The sequence below is a fragment of the Micrasema longulum genome, unplaced genomic scaffold (genome assembly GCF_059751315.1).
Source record: "Micrasema longulum isolate JH-2025_06_02 unplaced genomic scaffold, ASM5975131v1 h1tg000020l, whole genome shotgun sequence".
Classification (NCBI taxonomy): Eukaryota; Metazoa; Arthropoda; class Insecta; order Trichoptera; family Brachycentridae; genus Micrasema; species Micrasema longulum.
This window is the reverse complement of record NW_028277228.1, coordinates 878,210-904,589: the sequence shown is the minus strand read 5'-3', so window position 1 is coordinate 904,589 and position 26,380 is coordinate 878,210. Positions and strand designations below refer to the sequence as shown.

Sequence of the window (26,380 nt, the reverse complement as noted above, 5' to 3'; positions counted from 1 at the left end):
CCACGCTTGAATGATTTTTTTCAACTAGACTATAAGATGGAAATATGCTTTTACATTAAAAGGAAAATTTCCTAAATTTATTAAAAAAATGATATCGTGTTATGTTGTTCAGTATTTTCATGGTCGGTTCAAAGGAAAAAAAATGGATGAATAAGGGTATTTAAACGCATACTCTAAGATAATATGAAGTAGTTAAGAATTTTAACAATTTTGTTGATAAATCCATCTAGTCCATGAAGAAGTATAGAAAATGAAAAAATAACATTTTTAGGCGTCGCCTAGTATGTAGGTGAAATAATTCAATTAGATGAATTTCACCCGCATAAATAAAGGTTTCAGCTCTTTAACTTCACAAACATCAATAGATGAAAAAATTTAAGGAATACGTAAGGTGAAGTTCTGGAAATCTGTAGATAAAGTCAGGACACAGCAAAATATACAGACGCGATCAGCGGGAAGGATTAATTACCTTGGTCTAACAAAGAAACTCACCTCACTCAACTCAAAGAAACTTTACCTTCCTGGCTCCGAAATTTTTTAATCAACTTCCGGCAGCCATAAACAACTCCACGAGTGCCAATGTATTTAAGAAAAATGTTTGCAATTAGTTGCTGCACATCGATTGGGACGAGGTTGTCAATTTTTTTAAAGTTCGAAATTAGCATTTAGCAAATATTTACAAATCTGCTTTTCTTCCATACTTTTACTTTTATTCGCTATTTATATACCTTGATATTTTTATGTTTTTTCATTTTGTATTTTTGTATTATTTAATTTAGTACGTACTATTATTTGGCATACGATTTATGCTTCTATTTCTTATATTTCTTACGTATTGAGAGAGTTTCTAGAAAACATATCTCAAATATCATTTCAATTATGTTTTTATACATATATTCTTTTTCTGTTGATTTCAATGGTTATTTTTTTCATCGAAAATCTTCCAATGTGAATTATTCCAAATGGACGTCATTTGGAATAATAACAAAAAAGTTGCATAAATATGCAACTTTTTTTTGTTGAATGTTTTTTAAAGAAATTATACGAGTGAGAAAGTATTTGATTAGATAAACCTATGAAAGATTAACATTAAAAATTGGCTTTCTAAACGTTTATCTAGAGTCTTTTTAATGTTATTTATTTATTAAATAAATACAATGATATAACAATTTTATAAATTATTTTTTAAAAAATGGATTGTTTTGGTATAATTTCATTACCCTTGTGAATAGAAAAGAAAAAGTTTTCTGGTGGCCAGGTTTGTCTCGGGCCTTAAAAGGTTAAATTCTTTCTTTTGTTGATTTTCGTAAAATTTTACCTTTATTGATGTAAGTACCACGTGAGATTTATCAAAAATATTTCGAATTGTACCTTTCACCCTGTTACCGCACTTACTCTGATATTTCAAGGGGGGTGAAAAGAATAGTGGCTGTTAAAAATGAGGCAGAATGGTGGATGTTACACAATGTATAAAGTGACCACTTAAACCAGCCAGGTGCCAGGTCATAAGCTCTTTAGACTTCCGTATTTATCTCTCAATAATGTTTCCCATCTTTGATGCAATAAACTTCAACAAAATAAATAAATCTAAAATACCGTAAGTAATGTCAGTAAATATAAGTATATCACCACTTACCGATTTTTTCAGTCTACCGGTTTCGAGGCGTATCCGTCTCTTCGTCAGAACACTCACTACACCAACATGCAAATACTAAAATACACATCCACCTTCACCATGGCCGTAGTATACGAGTATATATATAGTATTTCCAAAAAATCATAAATCACATGTAGATTTATAGAGATGCGAACACCACCATGTCTAAACATGCACTAAGCTTAATTAAAAATACTAAAATACCATCATCATTCTATTATTTGCTCCCTAGTCGGAGCATATGGGTCCTTAAAGAGCCTCCGGGCATCTCTATCAGCTACCAGCTCTTGTGCATCCTCTGAAGTCCAGGACCTGCAGAACCTGTTGCCTTGTAAAGTAGGCAAACGGGGTTAAGGCTCTCAGGGGTGATATTCCAAAGGCACTCGCGGCCGTTGAAAACACTTTTGTCTCGCGTATTTTGTATGTAAATACACGAGATAAAAATGTTTTCTACAGCGCGATGGCGGTTCAGAATAGCACCGCAGGAGGCACCCGCAATATATTGCCCAGCAAACCGTATCGCCTCCGCTTGGTGACAGCTGTCACCGGAGTGGAATTAAAAAAATTACATGAAATGTAATACCCAACGATTCATAATCGTATCAAAAACATTATCAACTCGGTTTTTGTCCCCTCGCAGATTATGTTATTTGGATATAACGTAAATATTGTGGGATTTTCACATTAAAAAAAATCATATGCTTTTGTTTTTAATAAAACTCGTCCTCCTTGAGATCCTGTTTGAGATATCCTGTTTGAAATAAATCATCCTAATTTTGAAACAAAAACCTACAGTTATTTAATATTTGATAATGAAAATAACGTGAAAAATATGAAATTCATACATACTTGTATTATGTAAATATAAACTTCCATTAATGTTTTTACAGAAATCAAAAACTAAAACATCAAAATCTTCATAGATATTAAGACACAAATTTAAATGCATCATCATAACTTGCCCATCCACACCAAGTGGTGCATAGAGCACTGCATTGGAACACCAACTGTATCGTATTTACATTATTTTTGCATCAAAGTAAGGTGATCAGTTTTACGCCTAGGGACTATGAAATATTCAAGTATAAAACCTCACTTATTCTCAATATTTCTCGTCGACTCTGCCAGGAATCAAACTCGGAACCTTATGTATGGTAGGTGAACACGCAAGGCGGACTTTTCTTAACTCGATTTCCTTTTAGGATTTTGACATGAGAGTAGTATCAACTCAAAATCTTCGTCCAAGATTTTTTTAATTCCACTTTCATAATTGTTTTTCTATTTCACATACAAAATTGATTTATTCCACACACAGAATTATTTTGTGTTTCACAAGGATTGTTCCATTTCACACTGAATTGTTATATTTTACTCATAGAATCGATCTATTTCACACTCCGAATCGATCTATTTCACACACAGACTTATTATACTTTACACACCGTTCTATTTCATTTAGATAATCGATCTATATACACTAAGGGCCGGTTGCATCGACAAAAGTTAAGTTAAAGTCAGGGCTAAGGTCAAATAAAAGTTACTTTTATGTCAAAATGCGTTGCATCAAAAAAAGTTAACTAAATATTAACAAAAAAGTTACTTTTATTTAACCGGCCGCTAGGGGGCCGTTTAAAGTTAAGTTTAAAGTTAAATGCGATCTGCCATCTGTCAAAAAAGCGTCGTGAGTGTTGAAATCCATTGATCGATCCGATCTGTGAAAAGTTGCACAAAATTTCAATTTTATCTGATTTTTCGTCTTCCGATGACGAATTTACCATCGAGTTTACTCTAAACCGATTAAAAAACTGTTTAAACCACGAACGGACCGTTTTTTGTGGGAAGAGTCCGACTTTATCATAAAATAAATTTCATCGTAAAATAAATTTAAATCATCACTGCATTAAAATGCTGTTTATTTAATTTTAAATAGAGCTATTTTGAGCTCAGCTAACTCTTTCTGGGCACTTAAGGCTGCCATAATTGCCCGGAAAATGTCATTTTTTTGCTCTATTTCTAGAGTAAAAAGTTCTTCATTTTGTTTTAGCTTTTGCTCTTTTAATTTTTTATCTAGTTCAAAAAGGACGATGTCCCTTTTGTTCTTTTTTTTTTTTTTTAAAGGTATAACCCGCTAAGCCTCTATTTTGAGGCTTGTCAGCAGGTGGGATAGAGGGGATATGGAAGAAGGTAATGAAAAATACACCACAACACCCAGACCAATTGAGAAAAAAATCTTTCTTGGTTTTTTTTCTTGCAACTGGCGGGAATCGAACCCGCGACGCCAGTTTCACAGATAGATCTTCGAATGCGCAGTGTTGCTTACTTTCGCACACACTGAAAATTGGAACGAAATTTAAACGTTTGTGCCCAAAGACGCGTCGCGGGGCATGTGTATTGCTACATGTAAATAAACAAGTACGTGCTTGCGCAAAAATCCCAACAATTTTTAGGGTGAAACTTGAACCTTTACAGTGGCAACATTCTTAACTTTAACTTAACTAAAATAATGTTGATGCAACGGAATTTTTCAGTTACTGGATTTTGAGCCTTAACTAAGTTTAAATATTTAACTTTAAACTAAATTTATACCAACTTTGATGCAACCGGCCCTAAGAATAAAATACACTAAGAATAAAATGACTCGCCTACAGGCTGTATTGAATGCCGCAGCGAGACTTATTTTTGGAATCTCTAAATTCAGTCATATCACTCCACTACTTCAGGAATTGCACTGGCTACGTTTTCCACAGAGGGTGGAATACAAACTCTGTTGGCTTATGTATAAGTCACTGCACAACTCTTCTCCAAAATATCTAAAGGAACTCTGCATTTCAGATGAACTAGCTGACAGAACTCTTACGCTTAGATCAGCTACATCTACGTCGAAAGGAAAAGTTATTATACCTCTACGCAAACAGCGCACTAAATTCGGCGAACGTGCATTTGCGGTCGCAGGCCCTACGGCATGGAATGTTCCCCAGCAGAAATCCGAAACTGTGAGAGTTAAGTGATGTTTCGGAAGAAACTTAAAACCAACTTGTTCTCTAAATCATTTGAATAAATTCTAGCATGTGGTGGAAAAGTAATATGAAAAAGTACATTATTTTTCTTAAATTAAAAAGTTAAAATTAAATTTATATCTTTATATAATCACTTTGTAAAGCGCCCTTGACGTATTATATTACGAAAATGGCGCTGTAAAAGTTATCCATAAATATTATTATTATTATTAAGAAACCGCATTCCAAGCCAAGCAAGGAGTACATTACTGTTTTTTAAGGTTTTGAGATAATATAGTAAACCATACAATTATTTTTCTACTGTTTTTTACACTTTTCAGTTCAGTTCTATATATTTTTAGCGTTTATTTATTGAAAACAAATTAAAGTAACTTATGGTTATACAGGTTGTCAATGCTAATTATCGAGTCAAAGTTACTAAATAAACAATGGTTAACTCTAATGAATAGGGCATTAATGTTTTCCCCCAAAGCGAAATTGTGGGCCATGATCAACAGAAGGATTATTCCGAATTGCGTAACATAAACAAAGATCGTAGAATATTAAAATTTGCATTTGCGGCACTCGAGAAACTGATCTGAGGCGTTGATTTTCACGAAATTCATGTAATTGCCAATATCTTGAAATTTAAAGTTTTTTTTTTATTAAGGTCATATTAACATAATATAATGGTGAGTAAAAGATAGACTATGGAATTTTTTTCTGATACCGGTATTTTTTTCAATATTTCAATTTCAATTATAAAAAATCCGGTATTTCGATATTTTTCCGATAATTTTGCCGAACATTTAATATTTACTCAAAAATCACAATCGTTTGTACTTCACCCTATTCAGTTTTCAAATAAAATTGTTACGAAAAATGAAAATCCTAGAAATGAAAGTGTTTCTAAGTAAATCAACAATATTGATTTATTCTAATTCACTGATTATTTTTGAGGTATTTGACTTCAATTTAAGCTTAGGTAGTGTTAACGAAAAGCGGACTGTTTCGAAAAAAAGCGAATTTCATTCATTTTTTGATAGGTTGGAAGTATTTATAGAAAGGAAAGGAACACGTAATATGCACCTACCTTTGATAAAATGTGAACGTTTTTCAATTTTGGGCACTAGACGATGAAATGCACTATGAAATGTAACTATGTTTACAGCGACGCGCAACGAATCCAAGAAAAATTATGCATACTAATGTAATATCAAAATGTTGTTTTGTTTTGTTATGTTCAAAATGTTCTAATTTTGAATATCTTCTATGTTGATGTAAGGTAGGTACCATAAGGATGGGTCAACGGAAGGGTGGGAAAGAAAGATAATCGGCCAGGAATAATATTAATAAATGGTGTTATTTACTAAACACGTAGGTACATGCATTTTAAATGCGGCAGTAACATTGTTAACATGACAAACACGTACCTTTCTTAAAACACTATGCTGTGCTTTTGACAAATTCCACAAAAATATAAATTTCGCGGTATGGCCCTGAAAATCGGCGTATATTTATAAAGTACGTATTATATACATGAGAAATTAATATATAAAGGCTTCAGCTATTTACTGTTTTCGGTGCCGCTATGTTGTGTTGTATATTTTCCTGAAGCTTGGAAAAAAGCATTTATTATACCACTTCCCAAAATTTCTTTACCAGTTTCTGTCAAAGATTACAGACCCATATCTATTCTTCCAATTTTTTCTAAAGTCATTGAACGAGTTGTATATAATCAGCTAAATAATTATCTATTGTCAAATAATCTTCTTGATCCCAATCAATCAGGTTTTCGTGCGGGCCATAGTACAACTACCGCTTTAATCAAGGTTACAGATGACATTAGATACGCAATGAATAACAAAATGATAACCTTGATAACATTACTCGACTTCAGTAGCGCTTTCAACTCTGTGGATTTCGATCTTTTGTTGGCTAGACTTAAAACACTAAATATGACACAACCGGTTATAAAATGGTTCGGATCGTATTTGCGAGCTAGACAACAGTGCATCAAAACACCAGATCATCAATCGGAATGGGTCGATATTGCCGCCGGAGTACCTCAAGGTGGAGTTTTATCACCATTACTATTTTCCCTGTTTATTAATCCGATTGCAGATTGTCTCAATTGTTCATATCATCTCTATGCAGATGATTTACAATTATATCTTCATTGCAGACCTGAAAACACCAGCAAAGCAATAGAATCGATGTCTAAAACACTAAATTGCGTGTCAACATGGACAAAAGAGTATGGTTTACTAATAAACCCGTCTAAAACACAAATTATGTTTGCAGGTAGTCAAAGATTGCTTAGTAAGCTAGACATACCTTCACTTAATCCTCTTATTGTCAATGGTACCAATATCCAGTACAGGAAATCCGTAAAAAATCTAGGAGTACTAATGGATGAACATCTCTGCTGGCGAGCTCATACTAATGAATTAAGCCGCAAAATATTTTTCAGTCTACACTCACTTAGAAGGTTGCAAAAATTCTTACCCATTAGTACTAAATGCACTCTTGTACAAGCATTACTACTACCCATTCTAGATTACGCTGATGTTTCCATGACTGATTTAAGCTGTGAGCAACTCGATAAACTTGAACGACTTCAGAATACATGCATAAGGTACATTTTTGGTCTTAGGAAATATGACCACATTTCTGATTATCGTAGGCAACTGAAATGGCTCAAAATTAGACAGCGGAGAGACTATCACTCCCTCTCACTTCTGTTCAATGTACTTCATAGTCCTAACGCTCCTATATACCTGTGTGAAAAATTTCAACGCTTATCAGTTCATGGTTTACCTCTTCGTTCTCATTCTCAAGGCACTCTCTTAATACCCATACACAATTCCTCTTTCTTCTCTAACTCATATAGTGTCCATGCGGCTCGACTGTGGAATCATCTCCCATCCACCATCAAAGATGTTACTACATTATCTCTGTTTAAATCACGTCTGAAGAAACATCTCCTTTCTCTTCCTTAATCTCTCCTCCTTTCCTTTTTCCTCTTTCCTCTTTCCTCTTTTTTCCTTTTTCCCATTGAGTAATAGTTTCGATTTAAGGTAATTTATAAACAAATACGTTTATTTCTATTTTTATATATCTTTAAATTTTTAATCTTTTTTTTCTATTGAATATGTTCTGTAACTTGAATTATAAAAATAAAACTTTTATTTTATTGGTTGGTTGGAAGAAATTGCCATTTGGCAATAAGCCCGCCAATGTTCAAATAATCATTATGTACAAAAAGTTAAATAAATAAATAAATATGTTGAAGGAAAATTAAGATTATGAGAATAGCAACTGAAAATGATCGTATTGTCGTGAATTATAAACGTTTAGGGCCCTAAACTTGTAATTATTTTTCATAGAATACTCTAGAGCAGAGGTCCCAAAACTTTTTTGGGTCATAGACCCCTTGCCATGTTTTTCGGTTTTTGGTAGACCCCTTACTTACCTGATATTAATTTTTCATAAATTTCTAACTGTAATGAAGTTTAGTGTTAAAAACTTAAAGTTAAAACAAATGTTAAGTTTTATACATTTATTAATTGAATTTAAATTTAAACTACTCAAAATAAAATTTTGTATCTGTTATATAAAATAAACGTAACATAAAATAAACTAAGCAATAATAAAATGTTTTTAGTGGGAAGGATTAACCTGACGCTTTAATAATAAATTATCAACATTTGGCGTTAATTTTGTCAGGTTTAATCTTTGATCTTCTCGGCCAATGATGTCCAGTCTGTTTCTTTTTTTCGTTAGGAGATTGGTAACAGCGCTGAACTCCCTTTCCACTGGGTATGACGATGGAGAGGAATTTAAAAATTTGCTCGCTATATTCCATAATACAGGTTAAGTAACGGGTATGTTTTTTTGCAGCCAGAAGTACTATCAGTGTATGTTGAGATCCACTATCGTGGACCCCTATTTTCATTTCATGGACCCCCAATTTTTTTTTCGTTGACGTAGACCCCTTGCAGGTTGTCATAGACCCCTGGGAGTCGATATAGACCACTTTGGGAATCACTGCTCTAGAGTCTAGACTAGGGAAATATCACATGCTACAAATACAGATAAAACATGTGAAATGGATTTAGAAAAAATAATAGTATTTTCAAAGTCAATATGGATTGTGTGAAGAAATGTTCTCATACATAATTTTTTGTTAATAAAATTGTTACAAAATATGTCTTTACACAAACGCGACATGCTTAGGCTTGACAATTGAGACGCCGAGATACGTTACGATGTTCTATTTCAATTTACACGGTAACAGAGTTCAAAGTTCAACCAAATTGTGACGTATTAAGGGGCGTGGCCAATGCAATGAATCGTTTTCACGGGAATTTCAAATTACTATTTACTCGACAGTATTTCGTAGACCTTAATTAATTTAAAATTGTAAAAAAAATGTATTTCCCTATTATGCTTTATACCTACATTTCAATTAATGACAAAGTATAATTCCTATTCTTGGGCACAGACAGGTTTTTAATATTTTTTATATTATAATGGCAGTTTTTCTCATTTTTATTTTGTGAAATGCGAAGATACCACACGTATTCCAAGGTAGACTTAACCTCCACTCACACAATTCGGCGCATTAAATTCAATCAAAAGAAAATATTTCATTTGATGAATTCTCGTTACAGATTTGTGTTATAAGCTCTATTATACATAAATAATACTAGACCTTCGAGTTTTTGATCTTTTCAATATTTCACGTTGTATTGAATTTTCAGAAGCGCCCAAGACGCACGAACAATAACGTTTAGAATTAAGGAAAAAACATTCAAAGAGAAACACATTTTTTAGCTTATTATTGTGTTATAATGAAAGCTTACACATTTATGAGTTCTTTGTAAGATTTTACGATTAAAAAATATTTACATTATTTCGTGTTTTTTATTTTGAATTTGAATGTCTCTGAAAAGACCTATTGTGCTGCCGTTAATGAGTTTATATATACACCAAAGCCTCTTTTTACACGGTTGCTAAATAATATGGTACAAAGGGGGAATCAAAAAGAATATTAGAGCATTAATTGAATTTCAATTTGAATTGATTTATTCACACGTATATTACAAAATAAAGTATTTTAATTCTTACGCATGGAAATAAAAAAATAAAAAGTCCTAAAAATTAGGTATATTAAAAAATGACATCTTTACATAATATCTTAAGAATAATGTTGAAAAAGTAAGAGAATCTTGTCACAAAAAACTCCCCCAGCGTTCTTATAATTTACCCAAATATTTCAATTTTGGTGGCCATTTTTAACTAGTTGTAAATTACTCACTATTAGAACATGGAAAGCAAATTGGGGTAGAGTGAGGTTTGGACCTCGGACCTCTGATCCGTGAGTCCGCAACTCTAGCCACTGGACCACAACCCGATTAACATATAAATTATATTGGAATGTGAAACAGTCTATGCTGTCGTTGTCCGGAACATAAAAGCTAATACTCCGCATAATTTCAGGGTTATAAATAATACCGCGCAACAATCGAAAGAAATGCCTAGCTAAATACACATTCCTTCTGATCTTTAAACTGTTGTAACGGAGCATACCCTGGAGAATCTCAGTGGGATAAAGCCATGGATAATATCCATACTCCTTCATGTAGAGAAACCGAAGAAATATCTTCTGAACCCTCTCCACCATAAGAGAGTACTTCAACTCACACGGTCCCCAAATCATCGAGCCACTTTCGAGCCTACTTCGCACCAACGAGTTATAAAGAATTCTCAGTTCTCGAGTATTACCAAAAACCCTGGCAGAACGCAGGACGAATCCTAACATCTTCAATGAACCACTACAAACTGTTTCGCTCTGATCATAAAATGTCATGGAACTCACAAAAGTAATGCCCAGTTCTTCAACCCTTGAATCTCACATAAGATTCTGGCCATTCATTCTGTTGCGGAAAAAAAGTGTCTTGAGGGCCCTGGTGAAAGACATAACTGAGCATTTTGAAATATTGCATGATAAGTTATTTCGTCTTCCCCATTCAGATACTGGTGGTTTAACTTAAGCTGGCGCGCTCAGAAAACTCACAATAACGCATTTAAAATCTACAAGATGTTGATTTTTAAAAATGTTGTATTAAATTTTAACCAAATGTGCTTTTTTTTAAAAAATTCAGTGTTGGATTAGAGGGTTGTGTAAATAAAAAAAATACAATGGGTTGAGAAAATGTAATATTGATTTACTAAAATACATTGTTTCATTATTTTTAATTTTTCAAATCATTTTTTAAAATGTTGCATTTTACTAATTATAGTTCTTCCAAGAACAAGGGGCAATTTAAATTTTCAAAAAATATTGTTTTGAGTATATAAATAATATGATTTATTATTTATCAATAAGTGTGTATACATATTTTTTTCGATAAAATTTATACTGTGCATTTTAATTGCACTCTATTAATTATTATTGTGATAAACATAAAAATAAATACATAATTATAAAATCTTATTTTATATCTAATCTTTCATATTTTTTATCTTTTTAACACTTATGCAATAATTGTTTATTCTCAAATGTAAAAAAAAAATTAAAGGGTATATTATTAAGTGTCCTCGGCACGGGTAACCCCAGTGAGGTCACATTATTTTTATTATTAATCATGGTGTACCCTAGAAAAAATATGAATAAATTAAAAATATGAATAAATAAAAAAATATACAGCTTGCCCACCTCATGCCGCACACCGCATCTGAGGACAAAAGTCTCCTTGGCGGTGTCTACATACCTGGAAAAGTTGCTCGTTGCCGAACGAGAAAAGCTGCCCGAAGGAGCTCTCTGTAATCTGGTAGCCTCAGCATCTTTGTGCTGAAAGAAAACAATCCAGATGTACATAATATGTACTTCATTGGATTAAGAAAAAAGGGGAAGTGAATTATTCACTGACTGGGTTGGAATTCGCCGAAATGATTACAAAACTTTTTAAAAGCCTTGAAATTATTTTTTGAAGCCACCAGATCTGTATATCCGATAGGATCTATAACAGGACCACGGATAGTAGCAAGAAGCTCTATTTGGTAATCATAGATAGGGGGAAAGGGAGAAGACCACGGAATGTGTTAAGAAGGTTGATTAGGATATCCGCAGCAGCACGAAGAGGAATCAACGATATTGAAAACAAATCATTTGCAATAATATACACACACATGTCTACGCTCTCATTCTATTATAATACCCACTTATCCTTTCTCTCACATACACTCATACAATCACACTTACCTTTACAACCAACGTTTAAAACATATTTACACACATAAAAAACCGATTTATGTATATTTCATGTATTCTTGTGGATATCCGCAATTGGTTTTGTTCTTTGTATATTTTGTTTGTAATATTATTTAACATGTATTACTGTTAATATTTCCGATAAGCAAAATTCAAATTAAAATTTGAAAATATATTTTTTTTAAATGTTATATTTTAAAGTAAAAATAAAGTACAATAAAAGTAAACAATTTCTTTTTTTTTAAATCCCGAAATGATTTTTATACGAGAAAACCTATCCACCATTATTCATTATGAGTATACTTTTTTGACACGGTATGAATGCCCCGTGTCAAAAGAGGTTCCAGTGTAAATAAAAAAATATGGATCACAAAAGAACATTGAAGGATTTTTTTTGTTTTCCAGAAAAAATAATGCGCCGCTCGAGTCTCGGCTTCCTCGGGAGAGCTCGCTCCAGAACTCTGAAGATGACCATCACGATTGTCCTCGTCTTTTTCGTGTGCTGGACTCCTTATTACGTCATGGCCCTCTGGTGAGCAAACCGTGAAAATTATATTTCTCTATATTTAATAATTAAATTAGTCCTGGTCCCGACCCTGATGTTAGCGAAGTATGAACTTGGAAAAACAGAGATTAAAATAGGCTGAATGCTGTCGAAATACGATTTCTCAGGCGGATGTGTGGTAAAACTATGTACGATAGATGAATGACAAATGTTGAGATTCGTACATTACGTAAGGCTGAGATGAGCATTATCGACAAAATCAAGAAAATAGCTCTGCGCTGGTTTGGACATCTAGAGCGAATGGACAGCAGAAGAACGGCCAAGAATGCGAATGTTGATAGATGCAGAAATAGAGGAAGACCGAGAAAGACATGGCATGACCAAATCCAACAAATACTTGAAGATGGACATGTTAAAAGTCGGAATAATTGGCGCGCGTGCATGAAAAGATGTATGAATATAGAAAAAGCGAGATCTGTTTGCAAAGATAGAGTGATGTGGCATTCTTTCCTCTCTGCCTACCCTTACGGAGAAACGGCGTGATGGTTTGTTTGTTGGTTTGTTTAATAATTGAATATATTACAATTACAGAAACATGCAAAAAATATTACGCAAGCAGGTATTCAAAATATAATAATAAATGATAACAATAATAACGTATAACAACAGAGATGAAAAACACTTATTATAAGGAAGTATGGAATTATATTCATTCACAGAGCTTATTTTTTAAGCTTTATTAAGTTAGTGCATAGCATCTTAAGAGGAAACACGGTTTCACTTTTCTTAATACAAACGTTATCCCGCATTTTCTCCCAAGATGATGGCGCTAGAGAAGCGATTTTTTACCCACACCATAGATATTTACTATTGGTGTGTCCCTATTCATACTTTTTTGAGTTTAAACGTTTACTATGGGAACTAGGACTATCCAAAAACCCTTCAAAGCTCCTAGTTTTATTGACCGTCTTCGGACATACGGTATACAAATAAAGGTACCGATACAGAATTTTTTATTTTGATACTCTTTAAAAAATAAACAATTGAGTCAGTTCGTTTTCAGTTCGTTTTCATGGGACAGAGAAAACTTCGATTTTTTCCATTTTAGTTAGGCATAATTAGTCCAACATGCTGTTGTCTTTTTCGCACACTTTAGAGGAGGCATTTACGAGAAAGTGCCAGAAAAATAATGTTCAAGTACGTATTCACAAAAATCCTCAGCCACCGCCTATCCTATTAAAAACTAATATAAACTTTAAATATCATTTCAATTTACCTAGGTACCTGCGAGTATATCAAAATTCATCAAGAACATTTTTTTTCTAATTAATTTTAAATATTTTTTTTTCAGGTAACTACAGTTTTCTTCGTACAGTTTTAATCCCTTGTAAAATGAATTTTGACACTCCGTTTTTCTCCTCATTTGTAATCTCATCTTTTCTATATCTTGTTTCAAATGTATGGCATTGCCGGATATTTTTTTGTTTGATTTAACACCTTAATCATTTTATTATCAGTCGTTGACTGCTTTACGTGGCCACTACACACTGTGTAACCTTCACTATTCTGTCTGTATTTGAATACCCATATTTCTTCAATTCTTCAATCTGTTTAATAAAAGAACTGAAACCCTTATTTATGCCGGTAGGTATGTTCTGACTGAATTATTTCAATTTCTCTTTTTGGACAAATTGGTTTTATTAATCTGTGTTCTACATTTCTGTTGTAATATGTTTAACTCAATAATTTTCTAGGGGTGGAATCCTATCTTTGTTTATAAACATTTGTAATTTGTGAGGGATTATGTGCTTCGAGTTTGATGGTAGACGTTCATTGTAATTTAATAATGGTGGTTTGTGGGGTCCAAAAACTCAACGGTTTCCCTTGAAGGGCTAATTTGCCAACTCATTCATCACTCACCAGAATACATAGCTTCAGTAAAAAAACTTTAATTTTCTAGTTGGAGTTAGCTGATAAAGAATTTATATGGATCAGTCATTTATTTAATATATTTATTATCGTATATTTTCGTCATCATTCCCTTTCCGCACCTAATGGTGCATAGGGCACTGCATTGGTACACCAATAGCAGCGTATCTTGATCATTTTTGTAGCATGAAGGTAAGCGTAAGCAAAAGAAAACACCCATTTAAATAGAATTATGTTTCATATCAAGTCATGAATCATGAAACCTCTCGCATGGTAGGCAAACGCGCTGACCATTACACCACGAGGCCAACGTATTATACGAGTATACATAAAATTATACATTTATACAAATTTATTTCGACTTTTACCCCGTTCTAAGACAGTAAAAAAAATGTAAAAAACGCTAATCAATACACAGAAATAATAAATAAAGGTAGTAGATATAATGAAAATATAGTAAAAATAATAGTAAAATACAAAGTAAAAAAACATATAAAACATGTAGTAAAAGACACAGTAATAAATGAATTTAACAATCCAGTAAAATATGTAGGAGAAATAAAATACATAGTAAGAAACATAGTATAGCTAAAAAATACATAGTTTAATACGCAGTAAAAAGAAAAAAACATAGTAAAAAAATAATAAAAAAATACACATAGTAAAAAACACAGTAATAACAGAGTCAAAAGGGATCTCCAAAAATTCAATCAATGAAAAAGTAAAAATAAATAATTACAATTCAAAAAAGATTATATGTTGGCCATATAATAGCCATCATCAACTCCTCAGAACCTCTGTGACCAATTTCACTAGTTGTGCATTAATTTTTTTTTCCTGCTAAGGTGCAGAACTACTAATATTATTTTTGACTGTAATCAACAGAAAGGTTATTCAGGATTGCGTAACATAAATAATAAAACTAAAATATGGAATTATTTAGGTGTGGAACTCGAGTTATGATCTATGGCGTAGATTTTCACAACATTCATAAAAATTCAAATATCTCTTAAGATAAATGTTTTTACAGAGGTTAAATTTACATATTATGTATTACAATAAAAAGTTAACATTTCTCTTAAATTTTATCTACAAAGCAAAATTAAGTGTTCTCTGTTAAAAAAAATATATGAAGTACAGAAATGTTGATTTTACTTTAAACCATCCATAAATTTACCGATGAAGATAGCGATTGTAATCGGGGCCCTGGTGAGTCATGAGCTAACGCAATAGCCCTTGGAAAAGAATACGTTTTTTTTGGGACAACCTGTGAATGTTTTTAGTACCACAACAAGCCACGAGGCCCATCAAATGGATTTTGCTATCTCACTGTGTGAAGCAAGAGTCTTAACCATCACACCACGGAGACACCTGTTATTGATTTAAAATATTAATCTATAAAGTAGATACTAACCTCCACAATAAAATACAAATAAATAAGAACACTCAGACACCGGGATATATTTAAACTGCCTTTGTTTTCAATTAATGCTACATACCATAAACCTATGGCCCGCATGTGTAGGGAATATAATATACACCGCCGAAATAACAAAATTGACATTTTTCACGATACTCTCCCCACTTTTGTAAATAATCTCTTAGGAATAAATTTAGGTTAATAAGTACTCACGTACAACTTATTTTTCATTGCATTGTATACTGTATAAGAAATTTAAAATATATATTTTAAAAAAAAACGACAAATGTAATTCCATGTATTTTGTATTATTCTATAATAGGGAAATATCACGTTTTTTTTACATTTTTAAAATAAGAAAGGTCTATGAAATACTGTCCAGTAAAAAAATATTTTTTTGCTAATTATCAGTAGCATAAAAAACACTTTTAAATTTGAAATTTGTAATTCCCGCAAAAACGGTGTTTCCATTGGCCACGCCCCTAATACGTCACGATTCATGTTTATTTGTTCCTGCTATTGAAATTTGTGTAGAATAACTGTATGAATCTTAGCCAAACACGTCGCGTTTTAAACATATTTTCAATGAATTTATTTTTTACTTTTATGAATCAAAACATTTTTTTACAATATCCATATTGATTTTGAAAATACATTTAATTATTTTTAATCCATTTTATACATTTTTATCGGGAATCGTAGTATGTGATATTTCCCTATTCAAGATGTAAATGCATGTGAAATTCCATCAACGAATAACTTCAAATTGTATGTTTCTAGTATGTATGTATCTTTGTTGAATTACCATATTTAACAAAATAAAAAATAAAAATAAAATTGAAAAAAAAAAAAACTTTATAAAGCTATAAATTCAAAAATTATATTTATTTGTAGGAGCACATTCATTCGAAAGCTTTTGAAAAGCTTAATACAATTTATATAATTAATATTTTGTGAAGAATAATTTCTGAAGTATGGTTTCGTATTCTACGATTGATTTTGAGAATTCCCTTAACAACATTTCTCCTCAGAAACGGGGTTGACATTGGAAACAAAAATACGGTGTTTTATAAAAATCAGCCAAGGTGCCTTTGGGAATAAAATCAAATATCAATTGTTACTCAAAGTAATGACTTACCACAAGTAATGACTTACTTTAGGGTGTTATTTTGTTCACCATTTATTTATTTATTCATTCAAAATTACACTCATTTAAATATAAGTAAACTTATTAAGACTTTTTAGGCTGCGCCCGTGTCAAGCTATAATATATAACAATAAAAAAAACATAGTAAAATTAATTAGACTCAAATATAATGACATGTGATGCAAATAAAAATCCAGAAAAACGGGCGTGAGTAATAAATAACAAAATTCCAAAGAACACAATTTAAAAAAGATACTCAGACAAATATTAAAATGTAAATTATAAATTATACAAATTTAGATTCATATATAATCAAATATACAAAATAACAGTATCATTGAAATCAACCAAATAAAAGTATAATAGTAAAATATAGTAGTATTGAAAAAAAAATAATAGTATCATTGAAATCAATAGAAAAAGAAAATATACATACAAACATATTTGAAATGATAATTGAGATATGGTTTATTTAGACTTACTCTACACTGTGGTAAGAAATAGAAGTAATAAATAATATGCCAAATAAGATTGAGTGCTAAATTAAATAATACAAAAATACGTAATGAAAGAAACATAAAAATATCAAAATATATAAAAAGCAGATAAAAGTAAAAGTATGGAAGGAAAGCAGATTTGTCAATTTTTGCTAATTGCTAATCTCGAACTTTAAAACAAACCAAATGCGAATAAAAACATAAGCATGAAAAACCTTTTAAAATAATGTTTGTTTTTTTCTGCAATACAAGTAAAAAATACATTTCTTGTTTTTCGCCTTTATATGGCTCATAATAAGAGTGTTAATAATTGTTTCTCGTAGATCGTCAGCATCATTTCAACCAATATTTAATGTCGAGTCTGCCAGGAATCAAACCCGGAATTCCAAGCATTCAAACGCGTCAACTAAGATGCGAATCTGTCTCCATTAAATCCCACCAGACATCTTCTTTGGGATTATTACCTGAAAGTATCCATCGAGTCGAAAACACTCGTTTAGGATTCAGGATCTATCAAATATATATTTTTAAAAAAGATTAATATTTCAATTCAAATTAAAATAAAACAACTTCTATTTTGAACACTTATTTTTTTTCACTACCGCCCGGTTTTGGAGCAACACAAGCATCCTATCAAGGTTTAATTTGGTAAATAATATTATCCTATTTTAGAATTTTAACAGTATACTAAATATTAAATCTAACCATATGGGTTTAAAACCGGTCAGTAATAAAATATAAAATAAGTTGTTAAAAACAAAGTTAAAATTTTTACTATAATGTACAACCACAAAGTTAGCGCTTCAAAAGTAAATTTTAGATAAACATTTTATTTAAATTTATTTCATTTAAAGAGATAATATTAAGTAGGTATAACAAGGAATAATAAAATGAGGAACTTTTTTAAAGCTTGAAATGAGCTTCGCGACAGTTAAAACTGGTTACGTAAAAGCATGTAAAAATGCAACAAAACTAAAAATAAAAGTGTTTACCCTGTATGTATTTTCAATAAAGTAACCGACCTTTTTAGAAAATTGCAAACTATTTACAATGACTGTCAAAACTTAATCTTTACATGCGTCTTTTTTGTATGTAATCCAAAATGTCGTGTTTAAATAGTAAACCTTATGCGAATGGTACAATTGTACGTAATATTAGTATCCTTATATTATATTTTTCGAATTAAACGTAAAGTTTAAAAATCTGACAATAAATACAGGTAATCAGAAATTAGTGTTTTTTATATTTCAGTGGTGCAGAACAGCGTTTATTCATTATATTTTAAGAGTTAACTATAAATTCTTCTACGGAAGTCCATGACCTTGGTGTTGTACTTGATAGTAAACTTACATTTAACAAACATATAGAAAATACTGTAGAAAAAGCTTACGAAATGTAAGGGTTTGTCATATGATCAATCAAACCTTTCACAAGAACTGACGCATTAAGAAAACTTTTTTATGTCAATGTACGAAGTGTCCTAGACTTTGGTTTTCCAATTTGGAATCCTCAATACAATACTTACAAAAATCGTGTTGAACATATTCAAACCTATTTTCTTAGACAATTATATTTAAAAATTAATGTTTTATTTTCAAGTAGAACTGAGTCCGCTGATTTTCATAAGGTTCAAAATCTCGCAACTCGGCGTACCATGTTGGATATGAGCTTTCTCTACAAAATTGTTAATAACCTAATTGATAGCCCAGAAATTGTTAGAAGCATTTCATAACGATACCCTGTCCGTAGAATTCGTTAATTTGTACTCTTCGATATTCCTAACTCAATGACTAATTATATGAAAAACAGCACTCTTCGAAGAATACAGATTACCTATAACTTCTTCGACTTCGACATATTACACTGTAAATTCCATATTTTTATCAGATCTGTTAAAGACATTTTAAATTTATCTCCTGCTTAACATTTAACTTTTAATTTTGACTTTTAATTTTTATCTTTAAGTTTTAACTTTTTAATTTTAATTCTTAATTTTAACTTTTAATTTTAACTTTTAATTTAAACTTTTAATTTAAATTTTAATTTTCCATTTCAATTTTAACTTTTAATTTCAACTATTAATTTATACATATTTATATGTACATCTACTACCTGCATCTAATTAATTATTGTTGGTCGTGAATTTTCACTAAGAAATATAAATGTTCATGGAAGAAGAGAGAGACGGGAGGAAAGTAGAGTTGGAGCTATACAATGTCTTCTCCATATTATGTACTTTTTATTTAATATTTTTTTTTTTTAGAATTGAATTATTTTTTCCAAGCAGCAAGTAGCAAATAAGAGCCAATTAAAGTAGTTTTGTTTTTTTTTTTCATTAATAAAAAAATCTCATGCAAACGTATTATTTTAGCATGGTTCCTAAATAATTTAAAATAAGAGTTTTTTTTTTTAATTAATAATAATTGGCTCTTTTGTAAAATTGCTACATTCCACTAGGTATTTTTTCCTTCCCACCGTCAATATTATAATACATTTAATAATAAACATTTCTGTTAAAGTCCTGGGTCTGTTTTTTCATATAAATATTTTTTGTTGTAATGGTTTCCGGGAGATTATTGAACAATCTTGGAATTACGTAATTTAACGTTCGTTCTCCGAAGTAATTTGTAAATTTAAAAAAAAAAAAAAAAAATTGCATAAATAGGTATACATATTTAATACCAGGGAATCCATATAAAACATCATAATCATCGTCATTCCCTTTCCGAACCTAATGGTGCATAGGGCACTGCATTAGTACACCAATCGCCGTGTTTCTTGATCATATTTTTTTTGTTACATGAAGGTAAGATGATCAGTCTTACGCTTTAGGCACCAGTTCAGGGACTATGAAATATTATTTTATGAAAACACCCTTTTAAATAAATATTTTATTTCAACCATGTCGGAAATTGAACCCAAGACCTCTTAAATGGTAAGTAAACGTGCTGACCATTACACCACGAGGCCGACAAATTAAACAAGTGAATTAGAAAATGAGCATCGCAGGAAAAACGGAGGGTCCTCTGGTTAGGATAGTCTACATCTAACATGGCTCAGCCTGTTCTAAGATGGAAATTCGGAGAACGGTCATTTCACTGGTTAGGAGAGGGGTGCTTTTATAAATCTTTTGAGGAGGTAGAGAAGATCTTTTTTTTAAAATTTTATTAATAAATTTCATGAAAGGTACATGTTTTTTTTAAATTCTATTCATATCTATTTTTACACATCTAGTAAATGTTATTACTGTAACTCTCCAAAAAGAGACTAACTCTTGTGCTTGGAGAGTGACTTACACTGTTGTAGTTGTTTATTGTTTATTATAAGAGTTTATATAATTTTCAATACGAGTACATGAGAAAAAAATAAAAACATAGGATATATCAAATAAAAACATTAAACAATAATACATTCATACTAATTAAAATTTAATGTAGTTTTTACACGTATTCAAAAAATTTCTTTAGATTTACTTTAAATTTATTTATTGACATATTATTTTTAATAGTTTTTAGTTCATTAGGAAGATTGTTATAATTTTTTACACCTTTGAAGACAAATCTATTTTGACCATGCCCTGTGTGGAATTTAGGAATTTCAATATTATGTTGGTATCTGAGTGACTTATTCGTCTCAATTTTTTTTTTTTTTTCACTCATTCATTTCATTCATCTCACACTGATAATTTAACGCCAATAACGTTTTCAAAACGGAAATAAACTAATTCAATTTGGTCAATTCAACCTAATTCATTGTTTTGGGTAATGCTCAAGATCCCAATAATGTTCTAAATGAAAATCGTCTTAAAAATGTTTGGTTTCACACATACGTATAATATTTAGTTGACGCATTTTGACGTTTAATCATCATTGTGGCCATACAGCGTGTATGGTAAACCCTGTCACATTAAAAACCACGATGATCGGTATGAGCTATATTGGCATATTAAAATAGAAGCCTTTCAAAATTAAAAAATAATAATAATTAAAAACCAAATGGTTGCTTACTTCTGTAGAGATGAAAACAAGAGTGCGAAGGGTGTAGCTATCTCTGCGCTCTGCAGAAGTAATCAACCATTTGTTTTTTTTTTAATAAGTCAATATGTCATCTCGCTCATACCGATGTTACAGGGTTTACAAAAGGAAAGCAAAAGTCGTACGTAAAAAATACAAATTCTAAACTGGAAATCTTCTATACTCCCACAAAAAGATTTATAATAGCACCCCTGGAACCTTTTTAAGCAAGTTCGGTAACAAACACTGGGTACTATGCAGGCAAAAAGCTTTGGTACTATATTCCCTTAATTCAAACTTACTAGAATCAAAGTCGTTTCAACGGCCTTTGTCCTTCAAAATAAGTTTTTTCTCCAAGATAGCCATCGACAGAAGTCGTTACCGGTCTCTGTCAGTTATAATGATGGCCACACAGCATTAATGATGGCAACTCTAAGCGGCCATGACAGCGGAGAAAACGCGCGGGAAATTACAAACGAGCTGTCAAATAATGGCGACAAGGGTGGGAATTGCGGAGAATTTACATGGTGTACCAGTTGACATATTGACCTTTAAAGGGGCTGGGTAAATTCTTGGTATTTTTCATTACATCTAAGAATTTAATACAATTTATTTAAAGTGGCGCGTGCCAGTACAAACACTTAAAAAGACAAGGGACTTTTTGTCATAAATATGTTATTTAGAGAGTTTCCGTGTTTCCATTGTCTCTCGTAGGAATGTACGACTTCAGCGCTTTACAAAAAACTGTGATCTGTTCTTAAAAGTAGAAATCTGTCATTTTAAAAAGAAATATTTAATGAAGATAAGCATGTAATTAGGTTCCGCAGTACAGATCCATAAAATAAGAATAGTCCAGAAACAGCATACGCGCATCAAACTAAATCCGACTAAACTACTCCCAAATGAATAGTTTTGGCCATGAGGTATTCTGTAAACGTCGCTTAGTACGCAACTGCCGATTTAAATTCTTTTTTGTTGCAAAATATAACAAAGCCAAACACTAAATTATCTTATATTTGTATATATAAATGTAATAATTTTATTTTTTCTATATAAAACGGTGTAACTTTTATGTACATATTTACATTTTTTTAAAATTAATTAATACATTCTTTTTTTTCATGAAAAGACACATGTTTTTTTTTCTATTTACAATCTACTTTTATACATTTAACATTTTACAACAGAGATGAAGAACATTTTAGAGAAGGTAATATAGAAATCTAGGCATCTACAGGGCTTATGACCTATCGTTGGCTGGTTTAAGTGGCCACTTTACACAATGTGTAACATTTACTGTTCTGCCATATTTGAACATCTATATTCCTTCACCTCTTTTATCTGTTGGTGTTTGTGAATTTAAAGAGCTGAAATCTTTATTTATGCTTTAAATATATATTTGATATATTTAGTTAATCTTACAACTGTAGCATTCCAAAAAAGAGACTAGCTCTTGTGCTTGGAGAGTGACTTACACTGTTATTGTTATTTAGTCATTTGAAGTTATACAATTTCGATTATACATGAGAAATTATTTTTTATACGAAATATACATGTATTTATATAAACATTGGTATTACTATGGAGTAAAGTGCACAAATTAAATAAATTAACACTAGATAATATAAAATACACTTAAATTTTAAACTCAAATTAAAAAAAAAACACAATATAATGTATTTATAATACAGAATGAGTAATGTAATAACAATAGTAAATAAAAATGAAAGGTACATTCTGTTAAAATAAAAATGAAAAATTGACGAAATATTATATAAACCTAAAATTACAAAATATATTAAAGGAAAGAAAATAGAAACAAACAAAAAAATATGATATTTCATTAAAAAAAAACCTAAATCTGAATATTTATTGCCCAGCGCGTGTAGCCAATTAAATGCATAATGACAAGAATATATTTTGATATGATTGTTGCAATTATACAGTTGAACACGCCTTGTCACTCTCATCAGTACTTTAAAATTAATAAGTGTCAAAAGTTCAGGTGTGTTTATAATACCTACAAGTTAAGTAGATTTATGTTTATTTCTAATATATTTTATTACTCTTAAAAAAAAGTATTTTCACCAAACAACAGACATGTCTTTGACTAGAATTATTACTTCTACCAGTTGGTTCTTGAAACATCAAAGTTAATGGTTTCAAATTAGGGATCACACGTGGAATTAATTACATTTCTGAGAAAGACATTATGTAAGGTTACGCTTTGTGCCATGATGCGTATTCCCTCGTTTTGAACACCATCCGTTACTAGTGTTAATTAATAGTGATTGATCAAAGTTTCGGTTTCGGCAAGTAAAACGAGTTTCGGTTTGGTTTGAAAATTGCCCGAAGCCGAGGTCGAGATGTGTCAGATTACATTAGGCTGTACTCGGATCGTATGGCTCTTGACTCGCTCTCGTAAGTTATAAGACCTTTCATAATTTTATTTTTGTTATTCCTTTACGTTTCATAAGTTTCGGTTTCAGCTGAAATTGGAATAGAAGCCGAAATTCGATTTCGTTTCGGCTGAAAATATTGATTCGGTTGGTCACTATTGATTAATAACATTTATAAAGAATTTCGTGTTTATTATGGAGAAAGAAAATATAGGATACGTTTACGTGTACTGCACTGATGTTTTAAAAATTTGATAGAAGTACTCGTAGTTCTTGGCTTACCAATGACATTTAAATATTGATGTAAAAACGTGACCATGCCAAATCCAAACTCAAATCAATCAATTCTGTCCTTGGCTGGGAAAAGGTTCGAACACTCAGAAATCGTTGCAACCAGCTATGTCGGAATGCGTAAAGAACACACATTAAAGAATCACTTGATAATCTATCTTCCGCACGTTCTTGGAACTTTCTGCATTTACTTTATCTATTATTACTCATATTATTATTTTTTCCCTCGCATTTGATTACTTTCCAACCCAATGGAAATTTGCTTTTGTTATTCCACTTCTTAAAAACGGCTCCTCGGCATCCTAAAAATATTAAAGACCCATCTCCATTTTGCCTATCTTTTCCAAAGTTATTGAACGAATAGCTTACAAACAAATGAATTGTTATCTGACACTCCATAATCAACGTGATACTCTGCAATCTGGTTTTCGGGCTGGACACAGCACTACTACCGTCTTAGTTAAAAATAACTGACGATATTAGACAAGCAATGAATGATAAACGTCTAACGCTTTTGGTCCTACTTGATTTTAGTAGTGCTTTTAACTCTGTTGATTTTGACCTGCTTCTCGCTAGATTTAAGTCCTTAAATCTATCTCCATCCGCGATAAATTAGACAGCGGAGAGACTATCACTCCCTTTCACTTCTGTTCAATGTAAGTCCTAACGCTCCTATATACCTGCGTGAAAAATTTCAACGCTTATCAGTTCGTGGTTTACCTCTTCGTTCTAATTCTCAAAGCACTCTCTTAATACCCATCCAAAATTTCTCTTTCTTCGCTTACTCATATAGTTTCCATGACTGTGGAATCATCTCCCATCCAGCATCAAAGATGTTACTACATTATCTCTGTTTAAATCACGTTTGTAAAACATCTCCTTTCACTTCCTTAATCTCTACTTCTTTCCTCTTCCCTCTTATTTCCCTTTTCCTATTGAGTAATGTTATTGATTTAAGGTAATTTATACACAAATACATTTATTTTTATTTAAATTTATTTCAACAGAGAGGAAAAACATTTTATAAATTTAAATATGAACAACTCCCTAGGGAGGAAATCCACCCAGTCTGCAAGCATTTGAACATAATTAAACATTGTTACTTTTATTTTTAAATATATTAAGCTTTTTTAACATTTATTTTCTATTGAATGTTTTTTAACTTGAATAATAAAAATAAAACTGTTATTTTATTGGTTGGTTGGAAGAAATTGCCATTTGGCAATAAGCCCATCAAAATGAACATTATGTACAAAAAGGTTAAATATATTTTTATTTTTTTTAAATAAATTGGTTTTCAACGTATACGTGGCCGTCGACAATGCGTTAAAATGGCAAATGTCTTTTCAGATTGGATTGATCTTACCGCTGGTGTGCCACTTTCTCCACTTTTATTTTCCCTTTTTATCAATCCAACAACAAAAAACCTGCCTCGTTCGTACCATTTATATGCCGATGATTTTCAATTGTATTTTCATTTCGAACCCATTGACATTGTTGAAACACATAAAGTAATTTCACTTGCACTGGAGCATTTCTCTTTATGGACAAAAAAACATGGACTTCTCATAAATCCAACAAAAATCCAAATCGTACCTGTTGGTAGTAAAAAAATGTATTCAAAAGTGAATTTTTCCACACTTCCTCTTTTCAAAATAGATGGTACAGAAATCCCATTCATGACTTCAGTCAAAAACTTAAGTATTATCATTCATAAGCATTTAGGGTGGCACGATCAGGTTAACGAAGTTAGTCGTAAACTTTATAGCAGTTTGTACTCACTTAAAAAATTAATGTCAAGCAAACAGTAGTCCAGAGCTTACTTCTTCCACTCCTTGACTATTTGGATGTATGTTATATAAAAAAAAAGTACATTTAAAAAATAAGGGTCAAAATAAATAAGTGGAAATGTACTAAGTATTTTTTTAATTTAATAACTGATATGTAAATATTAGTTATTACATCATAACAATGGAATTCCATCAAGAATTGTCAATAAATAATTTAAATGAAATACAATTCTTAGATATTAGTCGATATAATTTCTCATGCAATCTTCAATTACAGAATTGCAAGTTTAAAAAAATAAAAATAAAAATTTGTACAATATAAAATAAGTTATACAAGTGTGCTTGTTTGAGTATCAATATGTCAATGTATTAGGCCTAAATCATTTGATTTCAAAAATTAATTCAACAAAGACACATGCTTAAAAACATACATTTCTTAGATATCAGTCGATATAAT

The 26,380-nt window shown here is 31.2% G+C and overlaps 1 protein-coding gene across 1 annotated transcript in view; it reads left to right on the top strand.

The window, feature by feature from the left end:
* LOC148285623 (adipokinetic hormone/corazonin-related peptide receptor variant I-like) overlaps positions 1-26,380 on the top strand; it is a 128,055-nt gene that overhangs the window by 96,836 nt on the left and 4,839 nt on the right. Inside the window, exon 5 of the mRNA XM_088243306.1 lies at positions 12,338-12,464. Coding sequence (XP_088099432.1) covers positions 12,338-12,464 — 127 coding nt within the window. The remainder of the gene's footprint in view (positions 1-12,337; positions 12,465-26,380) is intronic.